Consider the following 16,558-nt stretch of genomic DNA (forward strand, 5'->3'; position numbering starts at 1 on the left):
AAGTCAAAGAAAGAAATAAGTATCGGTAAAACCCCATCAACACACCTGACAAAAAAAAACCAACAAGGAACCAACCATGCATTTATCCAATTGAATGTTATGTGCGAATCATACAAAGAATTGTTTTAAATTTTCTTTGCCTCTCTCTCTTATTCATGTTTCTGAATCATTGGCATTGTTAGGAGAGTGCAGAGCTTTACCAAGTCAGGTCAGGGTTGTGTGTGCTGATTCTCGGGGTCATGAGGCAAGGAAGGATGTAGAATAATCTTATTGCAAATATCCCCACCATGTCTTCATACCCGTGGCTACCAATGGCTTACTGAGGAGGGCTAATTGGCACAAATGCATGTTGTGGATCATGTAGGAGAGCAGAGAGGTGCAAATGAGAATGTAGAAACACAGTGGAAATACAGAGAGCAAAATTAATCGGAGCTAATTTCAGCCAGCGTCCAGCACGTCGGAGCAAACTTCACCTCATCTGTTTTCAAGTCACTGGCCTCACTGTGTTGCTGCATTTTAATACCGGTATGAGAGAAAGAAGAATCAGGAGTGCAAGAATCCCTAGATTCTTTCCTCCAGCTCTATGGGTTTGTCATCTCTTTTCTACTGCCATTAAGCTTTTGGCTTTAGCAGGCCTCATGGTGAGGATGCAGGGCTGGAAATCCATCCACACAAACATGCAGGTGAATTATTATGCTGCAGATCACACACGCTGGGACCTGTCTCTGCAACTGTTGTTCTGGCTTGGCAAGGTTCACAGAGGACACTTCATGGAACACAGGTACGTTGTTGCTGTTTGCTGGGGACTGTGTTTGGACACAACACTAATGGTGAGCCACCTTGGCTGCACCAGCCAGCAAAGGCTGCCAGCAGCCCCAGGTAGAACCAGAGCCCTTTTGAGAGTTTGCTCAATCCTGTCCCACTTTTAGCAGGATCTGAGGAGAAAACCAGGGATTACGCCTTTACCTTCTATGACTTCATTTATAAGGTGGAGTTTACCCCCAAAAAACTATTTTTTCAAAAGAACACAGAGCAAAAATACTGATTTACAGGTCTTAGCCCTCCAATAGGGTACAGCTGCAGTCCGCTCTGGGTTACCGGAACAGGAGAAAAGAGCATGAAGTTCTACAAAGCCTTACAGAGCCCCAGGTCTTGGCTGTAGAGTAAGAGCCTGCCCTCTGCTGCACTAACCCAGCACTCTTTTCTGTTTTCACTTTCCTTCTTAACCAGCAGCTATTTCTTTTCACATCAGTTTATAGATGAGCAGCACCGGATTCCCCCTCCCTCCCCACCTCCTTTCCACCCATGTGACTGAGCACTCCCCAAATCGAGTGAAACTTTGCAGTCCCCAGGAAACCTTTAATTCTTTTCTGCTGCACCACAGCAAGAAGCAGCATCTCTTGGCCTCACAGCTGTACTGACCATGGGAAGGAGAAAATCACACTTGGTCTTGCTAGCCTTTGCCTGTGGTGAGTCACATCTTCCATTATTTCTCTACAGAGAAGAGACAGACTATGCTGCTTTTCTTTCTTTGCACTTATGAGAAGAGCTAATAGATTGAAAACTGGAAACAGCCTTGTAGCTAGCACTAAAGGTGATTTTAATGGTGTCCCACCAGAAAGAATTAACTATAACTGCATTTGATTGTACCTGATGTAGACTTAACCTAATGTTTTCTCTTACATTTTGCACTCTGTGGTGATGTGAACTCAGTGTCGAGTCAGCTCAAAATAGTATTAGAAGCAGGATTATTTGTTTGCTTTCCCTAATTAATGATGATGTCCAATAAAACTGACTGAACATCCTGAGTGTGATAAGCAAAAAAAAAACAACCAACACATAAAGAAACATTGCTTGTTTGTTTGTCTGTACTGTGAGATGGAGGGTGTGAGGAAAGCAAGGGCAAGGCAGGGGGCTCTGGGACAGGCTGGGACTTAGCTAACAACAAACTACATCAAAGTCACCATTTGATCCTTAGTGCTTGTCTCTGAAAATCTGTGGAGTGAGCCTGGTCAAGGATGTGTCTTAGCTTGTAAAGTCACATGCACCTGCAGCTGTACAAAATCTACTTGGCACAAGTGGACAGAGAGTAATTTAATATATATCAGGAAATAATATAACAGGACCAACTTCTTTACAGAAAGGGTTGTTAAGCACTGCAATAGGCTCCCCAGGGAGGTGGTTGAGTCATCATCCCTGGATGTGTTCAAAACCCATTTGGATGTGGTTCTTGGGGACATGATTTAGTGGACAGTTGTTAGAGTTAGCGTAGTATGGTTGGACTCAATGATCTTTAAGGTCTCTTCCAACCTGAGCAATACTATGATTCCATGATTCTGTGCTTAATCTGTATAATGGTTAAAGACTTTTGCTTGCTGGTGGAGTGCTGGGTGTCTTTGGTGTGCTTTGCTATCTGCGTGCATGATTCACATCAGCAACAACCCCTGCCCCCCTCTCAGCTCTGCAATGGCAGCGCAGTGAGCAGTGAAGCACTGCATAGACTTTTACCACACGGAGCTCCAGCTGCCTCTGCTTTACTTTCTGACACCTGCCTCATAGCCACAGTCTGCTGAAATGACCCCAAAACTCACTCAGACTTGGAGAAATAACTCAGTGGTCAGCAGGGATGTCTTTGGCCAGGACGAACATTCTTGCTCAGTTGCTATTCATTCATTTTTGATAGTTCCTTTAGTAATTTGTTGTGATCTTTCATTGCTAACACAAACTCTTTCTGTGCAGGTAGCGAGTTAAAAAGAATCAGAGTTTAGGGGAGGAGAGTCTGAGGGGTTGGAGGTTTAAGAAACTCTTCCCATGTTTGAAGTAAACTATGTTAGAGAGAACCAAAGCCTCTCAGAAAACCTTGGTGCTTTTCCAGTTCCTCAAGAGCTCAAATCAAAGCAGCCAGAACCGACAAGAGCCTTTTCTGCAGGAGCCGGGCCAGGTTTTTGTGTCTGTAACTAGCAGAAAATCTGTCACCCAAACACAAGCATTTCTTCTGGGCAGCATAAAGCAGAACAAACTGGGTGTGTGGTTAGGCGAGAAGGGTCAAAAATCCCCAGCAAGAGGTTGTTCCACCCACTGCGTTATGGGCTGGCAGGATGAGATATTTTGCAGACAGATCAAGCCACTTCCACCTTAGTTCCTTTGAACAGATTAACTGTGTGCCTCTGCCAGTGTTGGTTGTCAGCAGAGCCCAGCACTGCTCCTCTATGAGAAGCTGTAGGATACTATGAGGCCTCCCCTCAGCCCCCTCCCTTCTCTGGGCTGAAAAAAACAAGTGACCTCATATAACTTTCCCTCTAGACCCTTCATCATCCTCGTAGTCCTCCTTTGGATGCTAGTTGATGGAGGGAAAACCTGAAACTTCCTCTGGCACAATGCAGTGTGGGCTCCAGACCCAGACTAGACATGGCAAATTTCTCAGAGAAAAAAGAAATGGAAGCTAACAGGGGGATGCAGAGCTGCAATGCATTGTTGCCTTGTGGCCACTTTTGATGGCCAAGACCATTGGGTTGGCAGAGAGCAATCTTTACTCATCCCTGGGGAGGCCTTGTAAGATCATTGGTCATTTTGAGATGACCAAACCAACATGTTGGGAGCATGTCATGGCCCAACAGAGGGCCCGAAATGCTGGGGAGAGCTAAGCTGGTGGATACTGGCAACTCACCTGGAGAGCACGAGCCACAGGCCAACCCAGAAGTGTTTCTGATTTTACTCCTCAGCAATCCCATTGGGCTGAATATTTTTTTGATGAAATCACCTTATGGGGAAAATGAAGTTCCATTTAAAAGCTATGGACAATATCCAAGTGTTAAGGAAATGATGTTTCTTTCCATGCCCATAACTTTTTGTGTTACACTGTCAGTGATCAAAACCAATCCGTTAAGTAAAAACTGAGAAGTACTGACTATTTAAGGCTTACGTAAATGCAAGTATGAGTGGTTAAAAAAAGAGTGAAAACTGCAGCTTCCTCTTTTCTGTTTCTATTGTGTTACTCAGATTAAATTACTGGTAGCTGGTACACGGCAACTGCTCTGGTTTTCCACTGGTCTGATTGAGATGAGCAATCAGAGAATTTAGCTGCTTCTCAGCTTTAGCAGCAGGTGTGGTAAAGGCAAGAGAAAGAGAGAAAATGAACTAAAATATGATATTAATTATAGCACTTTTAGTTCCTTCTGATAAAATGTAATATCAGTGGGGCCTGTCCTGTCATTTTTGTGACTTTTCAGTTGCACAAACTTGTATTTCTCTGAACCTGCTGTCTCAGCTACATTTGGAGTCAAGTATATTCAGTTCAGTAGGGAGGTGAAACACCAGGCAAGTTTATGGAGCGCACCCCTCCATTTCTCCTCTATCATGGCCATTTATAAGGGAAAATTAGACTTTTGGATTCTGTCTGTCTCCAGTCTGGAGAATTCATCTTTGTCCTCCAGCTAATTTAGGCAGCAAAGTGTTTAACTACATCTAAAGCCTCATGCACATCAAAGAACACATTTATGTCCATGACTTGTGGCTTTTAGCTTGATCTTGTCTTTATAGTGCCTTGTTCCATAGTCACAATTAAAGATCCAAGTTGAACAGTTGTGAACTTTATCTCTTTTCACAATGTACATTATCCACCTTGTCTTCCCTTTGTTACTCACGTATAGGAACCAGATAATTTCTGTTTTGCAAGGAATACATTTCTGTAAAGGTTATGAAATGTCTGTTTGATTTTCTTGCTGTGACTATTTTTAGATGCAGTTCAAACAACCCCTGAAAGCTGTACCCTCAAATTTGTTTCTCACTGCCGAAAAAACATTACTAAGAGGGCTCATTTTTCCCTGGGTATCTCCCATGAGGAAGAACTTGAAGGCTCAGGCTGCCATATCTACATCAGCACCACAAACAAATTCCCAGAATTTCTGTCTTCCAGACTATTCTGAATCATCATAATACCACTGTGTTCCCTCAGTTCTTTCACATACAGAAAATGTTCCCTTTCCCTATGCTTTGTCAGTAACCAACCATCTCTTTGCTTGTTATACCTGGATTTCATTTTAACAGTGACCCATAATGGAACAAGTTGTCCCTTAGACCTTGATAATTTACTCCCAGCAAACCTTGCTGTACTGTTGTCTGCAAGGGAATTCATGTACTGTGTAGGGATTGTGCAAGATCTGCTAACACCTCTACTGCATCTGCTGTCTTCTTCAGCAGTCAGAGCAGCATGTGGGATGTAAGGAGCCAATGTGCTGCCTCTGCAGTGGATTTATTCAGGGGTGTGAAGGCTGGGGAAGCAGTGTGAAATTATGTCTGCTTGTCCTCTGCTATCATGACATTAAGCCAAAGGAAGAATAAAGTCATGATAACAAAATGGGAGCAGTTATGTTGCAAGTATCAACAAGAATGTTAAATGCAGTGGTTTTAGACTACTGACTTTTCATTTCTTTGCAGCATTTTCTTCCTGCTGTGCTGAAGTGGGTGTCAAGTTATCTCCACAAACCACGTCCTTCCACCATACCATCACTTCTGCTCTGCCACTTTCTGTTTATCATTCCCCACCCCATCAAAGCACCACAGTTCAACATAACAGCACAGGCTCCGTAAGCCACGTAACTGCTCTGCAGACAACTGACCAACACTGGGTAACAACAGCACCAGCTTCTCATACGGCAGCCCAGGCAGAAACAAATACCAGCAAAGCGAATGGCCAGGCATCTTCCACAGCAGCAACCACGTCGGGGGCAAACGGAGGTGGAGCTGGTCAGGCTACAACCCAGGCAACGGAAACAGTTACATCAGCTGAGAAGAACACAACTGGGTCCCCAGGCAGCCAAAACACAACACATGTGGACACAGTTACAAACGGAACCACAGAGAATACAACATCAAATACACAAACAACAAGTGCCTCAAATACTACAGCCACTACCAACAGTACTGCAAGTCCCACCACAAGCTCAACTAATCACACAACTTCTGGAAGCCCAACACCCACAGCCATAACCAACACAACCACCACTCATACTCATGGGACTCATACAACCATCCCATCTACTACAACAATGGTGAGACCCACTCTAGCACCACAGCCTTCTCCCATCCCCACTGGCACATACATCATTTCCAGCAGCAACAAGACCTGCATCAAAGCAGTGATGGGTTTGCAGCTGATGGTTCTAAGCAAGCAGAAGGTGAGGTGAAAGCACTATGATACTAAGCTTCTACTTCTTCATTTGCTGGGCTATATTCTGTTCCTTTAAAAGCAATTTGCAGAAATTAAGTTGCGTGATAAAAACAGCTGGCTTGTTGCTAGTCTGAAGCCTTTTTTTTTGTGCCACAGCATCTGAACTGCTGTACTTTGGTTCATATAATGATGTCAGAGGGACATACAGGTACTTTATCATTTCAGCAGTATGTCCATAGTAGCAATATTTGGGAGGGCAGATTGGGCTCCAGTGATATTTCTCTTTCCCATTTTGGGAGATTAGTTAAAATCTGAAGTGACATCAGTGAAAGGTTTAAAATAGCAAGTTTCAATGAGAGAAATAAATTGTCAGCTCACTGACTTGTTTGGATTCAGAGATGAGTTGTCTCGATGCTGACAAATGGAGGTTTTGGGACCATCAAGGCGGCCTGCACAGGGGTTCTGGGAAGATGCTTCCCTCTCTTGGCGTTGATCCATGGTGAATGATTCATTAAAAGATGTAAAAAACCCTGAAATTGTGATTACGGCATTCCCAATAACAATGCTGTAACCTCCATTAATATGGCCATGGGGCACTGGTCTGGTAGTCCAACCACATAATTAAAACCCTAAACATATAAATCTGCATGTTTCATATGAAGTTTTTTCCCTCCTCTTGATAAATAGCCCCACAATGTCCTCATTTCTCCACAGAAACAGATGGAGTACCTGACGCTCAACCCCAACGCCACCCATATATCTGGAAGCTGTGGGATAGTGGAGTCTGTGCTGAACATCACTTTCACTGGAGGGTTTATAAGCTTTGTCTTTGTAAAGGTAATTGTTGTATTTAGTGGGAACAAGGGTTTAGGTCTGAGGAACGGGAACTCAGGCTGCCTCCAATCCACTTCCAGCCATAACAGTGGCATGCAGTGTGCTATGGAAAAGGGCATTTCATCCATCTCAGCACCAGTCGTCCTGTCCTTCCCAAGGGGCTGGATTTATAGAACCATGATTAATTCAGTCCAGGAGAGACCTGAGGCCACCTGGTCCAGTCCCCAGCTCAGAGCAGGGCTGCTTTCAGTGTTTCATCCCATCTTGTCTATTGGAACTCTGAGTTTTGAAGGTTTCATATGTGTAATATAGGACAAGTATAGTGCCCTTAGATCCTTTGGCACTGCCAAACTAGCAGCACAAATATAGCTTAGCCCTAAGCAAAATCTGCAACTCATATTTACAGTGATAAAATGTAACTGGGGGTAAGGCCAGGTTTGCTGTTTGCATTGGAGTGGGATGGGGAATTGGATGTGGGGTTGGAGGTACTGTGCAGAAGCAAGGTGTGTGTGCTGGAAGCTCTGAGTCATGCTGTCAAGTTGTCCTTATGAAATGTTATCACTGAGACAGCCTGGATGCATGTGGAATTAGTAATTTGCTTCCCATAGATGCTGCCCAGGCTAAAGTTGGATTTGGTTGTTAAATCCAAAGGACAACCTATGAAGATGTATGTACCCAGAAGCCACAGCCTGTCCAGAGAGCCCAGAGGGCCTAATTTCTTCTGATTTCTGATTAGAATATTCCAAACAACTGAACTTCAACAACAAAATTGTAGATAAGTGCCCTTAAAATGCATCAGTCCAGGGAAACTTACAAATATACACAGAAACTTGAGCAAGAGATAGGCCTGTGCTTTCCCAGTATGAAAACTAGTGTTCATTTTGATGTGATTTGTATTGATACCACATTTACAGCTCAAACCAAATCACATGCAGACAGGTCTTCAGCATAACCTACCATGAGGATGGCTAATAGTATAACCACAGTAGAAAACTGCCAGGGGTCAGTCATGCTACAAGAGGCAACAGCACACTTTATTACAGCTGAATACTTGGTCATTAATTGCTTGGGAAAGATTTCAATCAATAATTGTCTTGATTTTTGTTGATGACTGAAAGACATCTAAAAGCTGCAAAGGAAAATGCTGTTTTAGAACAAAGGATCAGTTCAGACCGTGAGTGTTTGGTTTAAATGTATGCTTTCTGCAACAAGGGTAGCATTCTCTGTGTTGTGAAGATCCTTAGAAAAAATCCAGTGATTCAAGTACCCGTAAAAGTACCAGCTCACAGAAGAGCTAAGGAGAGTGATGTGAACCTTTTGACCTCTCTTGTCCTGAAAAAGATGGTTATTGGCACAGCATTTATGCAATCCACCCAAGATAAGTCTCAAGAGAGCAGCAGGGCACGGCGTAGCTTCCTTTGAAATGCACGTTATTAAGAAATCATTATCCTGCCATTTCTGATGTGTTTGGCCTCTCCAGCTGCTGCAGTGCTGACTTTGAACCAGGAGTGGTACTTCTGATTTGCAGGGTGAAGGCTGAGCCGGGCCAGGGGCTGTGGTTTGGCTGTAGGGAGGTGAGCAGCTCTGTACTCACTGCTGCCAGGTGCCTTTGGCAAAGAACTTGACAAAGGGAAGTTTCATAACCAACTTACAATACATGAAGTAGGTACAGGCATTTATCCTGAGCAAAGTCAATAACTCTGTCCAAACAGAAGATAGTGCTGCTGCCAAAATAAGTGTTATTTGACCTATTTATGTCTTTAAGTAGAATAAGGCTGAGAACCACTTTAAAACTTCTTTCACAATCTGTCCTACCGGCATTAAAACTGCAGGACCTTAAAGGTGAGTGCACAGAAGACATTCATGTTTGCTACTACTTGGCCAGCAGCTGCAGTCACCAATCCCTTATGTGCTCCGAGCTGGAATTAAAAGCAGTAACAGGGAAGCTACATAGAGACTCATAACATACTTCAGCATTGCTAGGAGTGAAAAGCCCCTGGGGCTTTCTGTCATGGTTTGGCTGCCTGGGCAGGAGAGTGTTCAGGTTGCACTGGGGTTTTGGAGCAGGAGCAGGCAGAGTCCAGCTGGAAATTTTGTTTTGTGCTATAGTAGCAGGTGCTTTCCATGTCGGCAGTCTGTAGGCATATGGAATAAAGCCAGCCAGCACCAGCGGTGTAGAACGTAACAGTTATTTCTTCCCTGTGTAGACAATCAGGGGTGCTGTTTCCTCATTTGTACTGACTTCTGTTTATAGACAAAGTAGAAAAAGAGCAGTACCTCTGTGAAAGGCTCCTGTCTCTGCTGGTTGCTGCCCTCTTCTGGTTCAAAGCAACGATGAACACAGAGGCGTGGCTGCTTTCTGCCATTTGCTCACATTATGACCATTGATGCATAAATTGCATTGCAGTGCTGGGAGTGCTGGATACTTTAAAGTGTATCAGCATAGGTTCTGCAAGCAGTCAGCCTGCAGGTCAGCAGGGATCAATTCACGGCAGGATTGCCAATGCAAGCATTGCTGGGACTGTCAACGAGAGCAAAACTAGTGGATAAAAAGTAAAACTGTCTTATCACATGCCTTATGCAATATATACCATCTGCTTAACCCCCTCCTACCAAAAGTTACCACAAGTCACACAAATGTCGAGCTTGAGCAATGTGTGCACAAGCACATCTGCATGGCTGGCTTCACCACACTGAGCAAAACTGGTGACGTATCCGAGATCACAGCGCTATGCTGCCTACTCGCCTGCTAAGGATTGGAAAAGAAAATGCAATACATCCAGGCAAGTTGGTTTGTAGATCTTCAAGGTGATGCTTTGGAAAGTCTTTCTTTGGGAACTTGTTTTTTTTGCAAGCATTTTGCTGTGGTGAACTTTATTTTTTCCTCCAGAGATATGGATGTAGTAGGAATAAAGATACATCGTCTTTTGCAGAAAGATCCGACATACTATGTCAGTACAATTGAGGCTGAATTACAGTTGCCTTCTGAAGGTCAGTGCTTTTCTGTTCAATGTTCACTGTGTTTAATTCCTATCTGTGCTTTTGTAACTGTGTCACTGCTCCTGAACCTCTGTTTTATCTCAGGAAGATTCTGGTTGCATTATTACTTTGGATGCCCATTTATCACTGTCTCTGTCTTTATGACCTCCAGGTTTACTTTACTACGGAGCCTTCCGCCAGCAGCTTTTTACAGCAAAGCTGGAGAATTCCTTTAAGTGTGCCAGCAAGCAAACCTTTCGCTTGGAGAAAGACTACCGGCTATTCATTGTTAATATGCAGCTGCAGGCCTTTGATATTGATGGCAACCAGTTTGGAAGAGGTAAGTATGGTGGAAATGTTTTCCACTCTTCTGAGACCTAATTGTCAGAAATCCTGCAGACTGAGGTACCTCCTTCAGCTACATTTTAACCACAGAAATTTCTTCCCAGATACCATATCCTGCTGCTGTAGTCTCACTCTTTTCCCACTCGTTTTCAACACTGTGCTACTACCCACAGCAAAGCGTTTTTCCCTCCTGAATTTAACAACTTCCATCTCCCACTTTCATTTAAAAAGTTCAGCTTGACAGCCACCATTTTATTTCTCTCCACTCACTGCCAATTAGTAAAGGATAATTGTCAGTGCAGAGTGATACTTGCAGAGCAGCTGTATCTAGAAATGATCGAATGTGCTCCTGAGGAGGAGCACAACTGGCACACTCACTAGCTTCAGAATTAAATATGATGGTTATTTGTCTGGGTTCATGAAAACTCCTACACAGAAGGGAGATGGTCTCAGCAGTACCTTGAGTTCTCCTTCAAATAGCATGTGTTTCTGGGACTTCCACTCAGGGTATTTCCATACAGGAACCCATGCAGGCAGACGACTTTTATCAGCCATCCAGCCCTCGACATGCACTAATAAAACGTTCCCTTCTTCTGCCATCTGACTTTCTGAATGCTCACAAAATGTTGCTTCTGCATTCTTTTTACTTTAGATCTGTCTTTTGACTTAGTTTGGCTCTATCTGACTTGTTCTTTTGTTTCTTTCATTTCTTTTTCTAGAAGGAATATAATAGGAAACTACATTTGGAACTGTTTTAAGACATGGAAGTTTTTTTTAATAAACTTTCTTTAGGTTCTTAAAAGCCGCACTGAGAATCCAGTCTGTGCTCTCGGGCTTCTGAAGACTTTTTAACAGAACAAAGCTGAGCTGGAACAACTCATAGGACCCCATCTGGTCCCACATCCCCATTTGAATGTGTACAATGAATTAATTCAGATATGGCTTTTGGCAGCCTCATCTCTAGCAGAGACAGCTGAGAAATACTCTCTCCTTTCAAGGAGGGGCTAACTTCTGCTAGCCAATGCTGTGTACAAAATTAAACTAGTTTTGCTCTTAATCAAACGGCTGAGAAAGCAAATACCATCCCTGAAATAATTCCCCAGTGGCCGTGAAATAGTTATGAAGCTGTTCCCTACATCTGATGCATATAAAGATTTTGAAAGACTAAATTGCCAGTAAAGGAACAGTGCCATAAAGTAGGCACATCACCAGCCTCCTCCCTGTTGGTTTCTTGGGACTGATGTTTTCACTTCTGTTTATCCAGATTTGCATGAAAAGGGAAGAAAAAGAAAGCAATAATGATTGGTTTCGAGATCCTTATCATTTTGTGTGGGTTACAGCAGTGTTGCATCAACAGCTTGGCCTGTTTGACTCTGAAAAGCTGTAAAAATGTCTTCTGGCCTTCATTTCCTTTTTACTGGGCAGAAACAATTAGATACCACATAGCAATAGCTTTTATCCATCCAAGATGTGTCTTGCTCATTATTTTCAGACTTGCACATTGTAGCATCGTGCTCCACATCTGCAATGAGCAAGAAAGCCTCCTACTGTGCATGTACCCATATTGGCAGTACAACAATTACTGTGGGTATGAATAAGTGACTCTCCAGAGAAGCACGTTGCTATTTACAGGCCAAATGTTGTTTTCTTGGGTCAAGATTTATCAGAGATAAAAATGTTAAGCATAGCTCAGAATAACAACAAAGGTCTTGAGAACATCTGGCTTGGATTTGCTGACTTTCTAGAATATGGATGCACAGTCTAGGAATAGTGTTCTACTTTAACGCATTATCTGATCTCTTTTTATTTTCAGAAGAAGAATGTTTCCTTGATAAAAGCACACAAGCAGTTCCTGTCGCTGTGGGCCTGAGTATCCTGGGACTGTTGGTCATTGTGTTTGTCACGTTTCTGATTTCCAGAAAAAAGCCCTATAGAGGATACGAACGTATCTGAGGTGCTCTTGTACGTCCAAAGGAGAGAAAGCACAGGAGTTTTTTGCTTTTAGCTGGCAGCCTTGCTGCTCTGGAGGCAGATTTTTAAGTGAAATGACACCATGTGTTTAAAACTAATGCATGTTTCTGGAAGCAATTTCTTTAAGGTGGGAAGGAAATGATTTATATCATCTATTTTAGGCTATTCTTAGCAACTGATTTAGATGGGGTCCAGAGGATCAAAGTTAGAAGCCCAAATTCTTTATATTACCAAAAAAAGAGGCAATTCAGACCACCTATGTGACTCTTAAGGGAGGCAGCTTCATTATCCCCCATAAAATCCATCAGATTCTTCTAAAAAACATTAAGAAAGATCACTTTCTTTAAGATGGCATTCATATTTATTAGGAGAGTTGAGTCCAGTAATATGACCTTCAGGTGAGTAGAGCAGAGGTTCACAGCAAGAGACAGCCCTACTAAATCAGAGCAAGCCCTACAGGAGCATTGGTTTTTTGCCAAAGGTTTGGGGCAAGTATAAGAATGACTTCAATTGATAAGCAAGTTCCCTTCGGTCCTTTTAAACACCAGGCTTACATTTAGTAACTTCTTATTGTTTCCTACACAGTCATTTGGAGGGACACAGTGGCAATACGCTGCTCTCACACTGGAGGCAGCATTTTTATTAATTTTCTAGCTTCTAGTGACTCTGTGTGCACTTACGATGACGCAGTGGGGTCACACAGGGTCTGCCTGAGCAATGTATGCAAACATTTCCACTTGTCATTGCCTGTTGCAGCCTCTCTGCAGTGATGTCTGAACTTCTTGCCAATAATTCTTGGACTGCGGCTTCACAAGACGTGGGATATGAGAGCAATCTGATGTCATTAAGCTTATCCTGCACTATTACTCTGTTAGCTGCACCATTCAGCAGCTGATGACAGGCAGCTGAGATGTCTGTGCAGAACTGGGAGGGCATTCAGAATCAGTAACTCCACCTATCTACACAAGGCCAAGACATCCTATTTACCAATTGGTGCTCAAGATGCAGCATCCCTTTGCCATGTGTTTGCAGCACAAGGAGGAGAAAGCTGACGTGAGGCACTTAAAGCACTGTGATAAGTGGGTAAGGGATGCTACTGTGATAGATAGGAACTGAGGTGAAATTGCTTGATGAATTCATGGAGCCTATTATTTCATAGTCTTATAAGAGCTTATGCTCCTTGCTTCCTTTGCAGACATGGTCCTGTTATAGTGTTCACCCCTGAACTTGGTAATTATCACCTCACTGAGGTGACAGTATTGTGATCTCTTTCTTAATGTGGGAAGATATTACAGTAACTGAAAATGCTGGACATTAAGTAGCCAGCACTGTGGCAGACCTGCACAAGGTCCTGAAGTAAATGGAAATCCACTGAAGCTGTCTGCTGAAGGTGTCTGTGGGAAATGAAAGCCTGCACAGGCCTTGGGTAAACTCTGCCCAAAAGTGAATGCTATTCACCACACTTGCAGCTGAGCAGATGGATTTTCATATGGAAATAGTTTAGAGTTGCTTTAAAGAACAGTATTTGCAATACTTTGTAGTCTGCTTCCTGCTAAGCAAATGTGAAGGCCTGTAAGTGGTAATTGCTTTTGAGAGTAATTAAGTTCAGCTAATTTTCTTCATTGAAACAAGGAAAATCTCGTCACAGAAGGTTTACAAAGATAAACATATGCACAAATGTGTGAGTACCCACACCACAAACAGATCTGCTCACTGCAGGAAACTACATGAAATTGATAAGAATTATACTTAAAAGCATTTATCAAAGGGAAAACAATATTGCATAAGAGCTCTTTTTCCCTTGGGGTTTAGGGCAGCAGCTTAATGTTACCAATAACTATTTTGCCTGGATAGGACATAGCAATAGCAGCAATTAAGCAAAAGAAAGACTGAAGTTATCAGCAGAAATTCCTTGCTGTTAGCTTTATTTGGAAATAACCATAACATAAATGCTGGAAGATAATTTGATTTCCACTAAGTAATGGCCCAAATCCTGAGCAATTACGAATGGCAGTGGATTTTCACTGAATAAAACTGAGATCAGTACCTCGTGAGTCTAATTTGCCTGCAGTATTTTCTAAACCAGTTCTGATATTTTACCAGTGTTTAACCATCGAGAGAGTTCTGTTAAATCCTTCATTTCTATGAATTTCTAGAAGATTCTGGTCGGTGCCAAGCAGGAAACACAACACCATTCCACAGTGCCATAACACGTGGCTGTGGAAGTCATTCATTTTCCAGAAATGTTCCAGTTTAGTTTGAATGAACTCATAACCAAGAAAGATAAGGACAATTTTGAAGCACTTTTGCACTTGGAGAAGCCAAAGACAGAACTTAGAACCAGCTGTGAGAAAGGGAGGCAGCTGAATATAATTATAAGGTAAAGCAGAATGCAGTTACAATCACTTGAATGCTCCATTATTTCAATGTTTGCTTTATAAAAGGCTCCAGCAGTGATAATATTACTTAGCAAACTTTATTAAGCTCATTTTCCCCCTCCCACCTTTTCCTGGTTATGCAGCCCACTGCCCTTGTTCAGGCCCTAACACTCAGTGTGTTTTTGCTGTTCATGGTTCATCTCACATGAAAATCTGATGGTTAATGAGAGACCTCACATAGAAACAAGTCCATGTCTGTGAGAACTGCAGCCATGGAACGGCCGGGGAGTTGTGAGCCTGCTGCTGCTGTTTCTTTTCATAGAAACCATTGGTACAAAGCACAATGTTTGCCACTGCCCATCTGGTTGGGAAGTGGAGCTGTGGGTTATTGCTGAGTTATTTGTTGTTTGGTTTTGTTTGGAAAGCAGGCTTTTTTTTACTACTATATTAAAGCAGTCTTTTTTCTTTTTGAACTGTGTAATGTTTAAGTTGTCCAGTAGGAAACAGTAAATATGTGGAAGTGCTTCCAAGTCCAAGTGCTACTGTCCCAGGCTGTTATCTAATAACAGCTGTTGCCTAAAAAGCTCAGCTCCACACTGATGTGACCCTAAGCCAGTCCAAGTGGTCAACAGACACCTTTCCCATTCAAAACTAAGTCCTATTTTGCATGGCCTTTGGATTTTTGGGTTGTTTGATCCATATGGTTTGTTACTTTAAATATAGGAATATAGGATTTTCTTGTTATGTTCTAAGCTCTTTTTATTACTGTTCACTCTTTTAGCATTTGCTATCAAAATGAGGCTAGAAAACAGTTCTTAATGATGATTGATAATTCTGTGTTTAATCTTGTCACGCCCTCCAGCAGCTTTACCAACGATGCAAAGTTAATGCTTTTCTCTCACCCCATTTTATCACTAGAGTGAATCGAACTAATCATACCGAACAATGTTTAGATGAATGCTTAACTGATTAATTCTTATGCTATTTACTGCCATTATTTGTTTGCTGTTTTTTGGAAGCTGCATATAGTCTTCTCTGGGCTTGCACTGAGTGGGTATCCCATGAATACACAACGTCATACTTAGCCAAATACCCCAGGAGTTTATGAAGTAAGATTTCATTTCTTTCGGTCCTTTGCTGTTCTCTGACAGTCAAAAAAAGAGTCCAAATTAAAAAACAGCTGTTAATTCTGGTTGAACAGAAGCAGGGAGATGTAGAATAACTTCTTAAAGATATGGAGTTGGTTTGGTTGATCACTTTTAGCTTGCTCTAATAGGTGGTTGCTAAAAATTACTTTGTTATATGCCCTTTATTTTTCTATTATTGGTGTTTCTATAATAAAGATGGTGTTTAGTCATTACAGTGTGTATTGCTGTGCAAGTGTTTTCTCCAGTGCTGTTTCACCTGAACAGTTTAAAACACAAACATAATCTGTAACAATCAGATGGGGTTATATGGGCTTGGGACAGAAGTTACTATCACAGCTATCCTTATGTCCTCGCTGTAACTGACAGTGATGGTTTTCTCCAGCCTGGCCATTTTGTGTGACATTTCCATCTTTGTTTCATCAGCATTTGGGGGGGGGAGGAAGATTAAAAAAGAGGATTGAAAATAGTTTGAGGTTTTCTGTTCATTTTCCCACAACTTCCTCGGGCTGCTTCTTTATGTCTACTTCTGTTTCCTATTTGTCCAATAAACACAGACATAACTCACAGCAGATGTAATGGATGTTTGTTACTTTGTACTCAAACCGTTTTCACAGATGATAATCTTAGGAATTATGATGAGATTCTTTGGAGGAGAATGCATCCTTTCAGTGTGCGGTTATGGAAAATACAGGAAATAAGAGCTTGGAAAACTCCAGAATTCAGCAGTTTTATGT

The 16,558-nt window shown here is 42.3% G+C and overlaps 1 protein-coding gene across 2 annotated transcripts; it reads left to right on the forward strand.

Moving 5' to 3' along the window:
* Positions 1-577: 577 nt before the first annotated feature.
* On the forward strand, positions 578-16,036 carry LAMP3 (lysosome associated membrane protein 3). 2 transcript variants are annotated; one of them, XM_085513222.1, is made up of 7 exons: positions 631-781; positions 1,253-1,469; positions 5,437-6,176; positions 6,884-7,006; positions 9,937-9,994; positions 10,155-10,322; positions 12,141-16,036. In XM_085513222.1, the coding sequence occupies exons 2-7, from the start codon at positions 1,424-1,426 to the stop codon at positions 12,278-12,280; spliced, it is 1,275 nt and encodes a 424-aa protein (XP_085369348.1). In that variant the 5' UTR covers positions 631-781; positions 1,253-1,423; the 3' UTR covers positions 12,281-16,036. The 2 variants fall into 2 exon arrangements, with proteins under 2 accessions (XP_085369347.1, XP_085369348.1); XM_085513221.1 differs by lacking the exon at positions 1,253-1,469 and having other exon boundaries at positions 578-781.
* Positions 16,037-16,558: the final 522 nt, after the last annotated feature.

The sequence above is a fragment of the Coturnix japonica genome, chromosome 12 (assembly GCF_054131305.1).
Source record: "Coturnix japonica strain WE chromosome 12, WE-NBRP24, whole genome shotgun sequence".
NCBI classification, from domain to species: Eukaryota; Metazoa; Chordata; class Aves; order Galliformes; family Phasianidae; genus Coturnix; species Coturnix japonica.

Bases quoted from the DNA above. Each gene is read 5' to 3' on its own strand.
- LAMP3 (XM_085513221.1), top strand. From the start codon at position 694: ATGCTGCAGATCACACACGCTGGGACCTGTCTCTGCAACTGTTGTTCT. The intron at 782-5,436 runs GTACGTTGTTGC...ATTTCTTTGCAG, and splicing joins GGACACTTCATGGAACACAG to CATTTTCTTCCTGCTGTGCT. The intron at 9,995-10,154 runs GTCAGTGCTTTT...TATGACCTCCAG, and splicing joins ATTACAGTTGCCTTCTGAAG to GTTTACTTTACTACGGAGCC.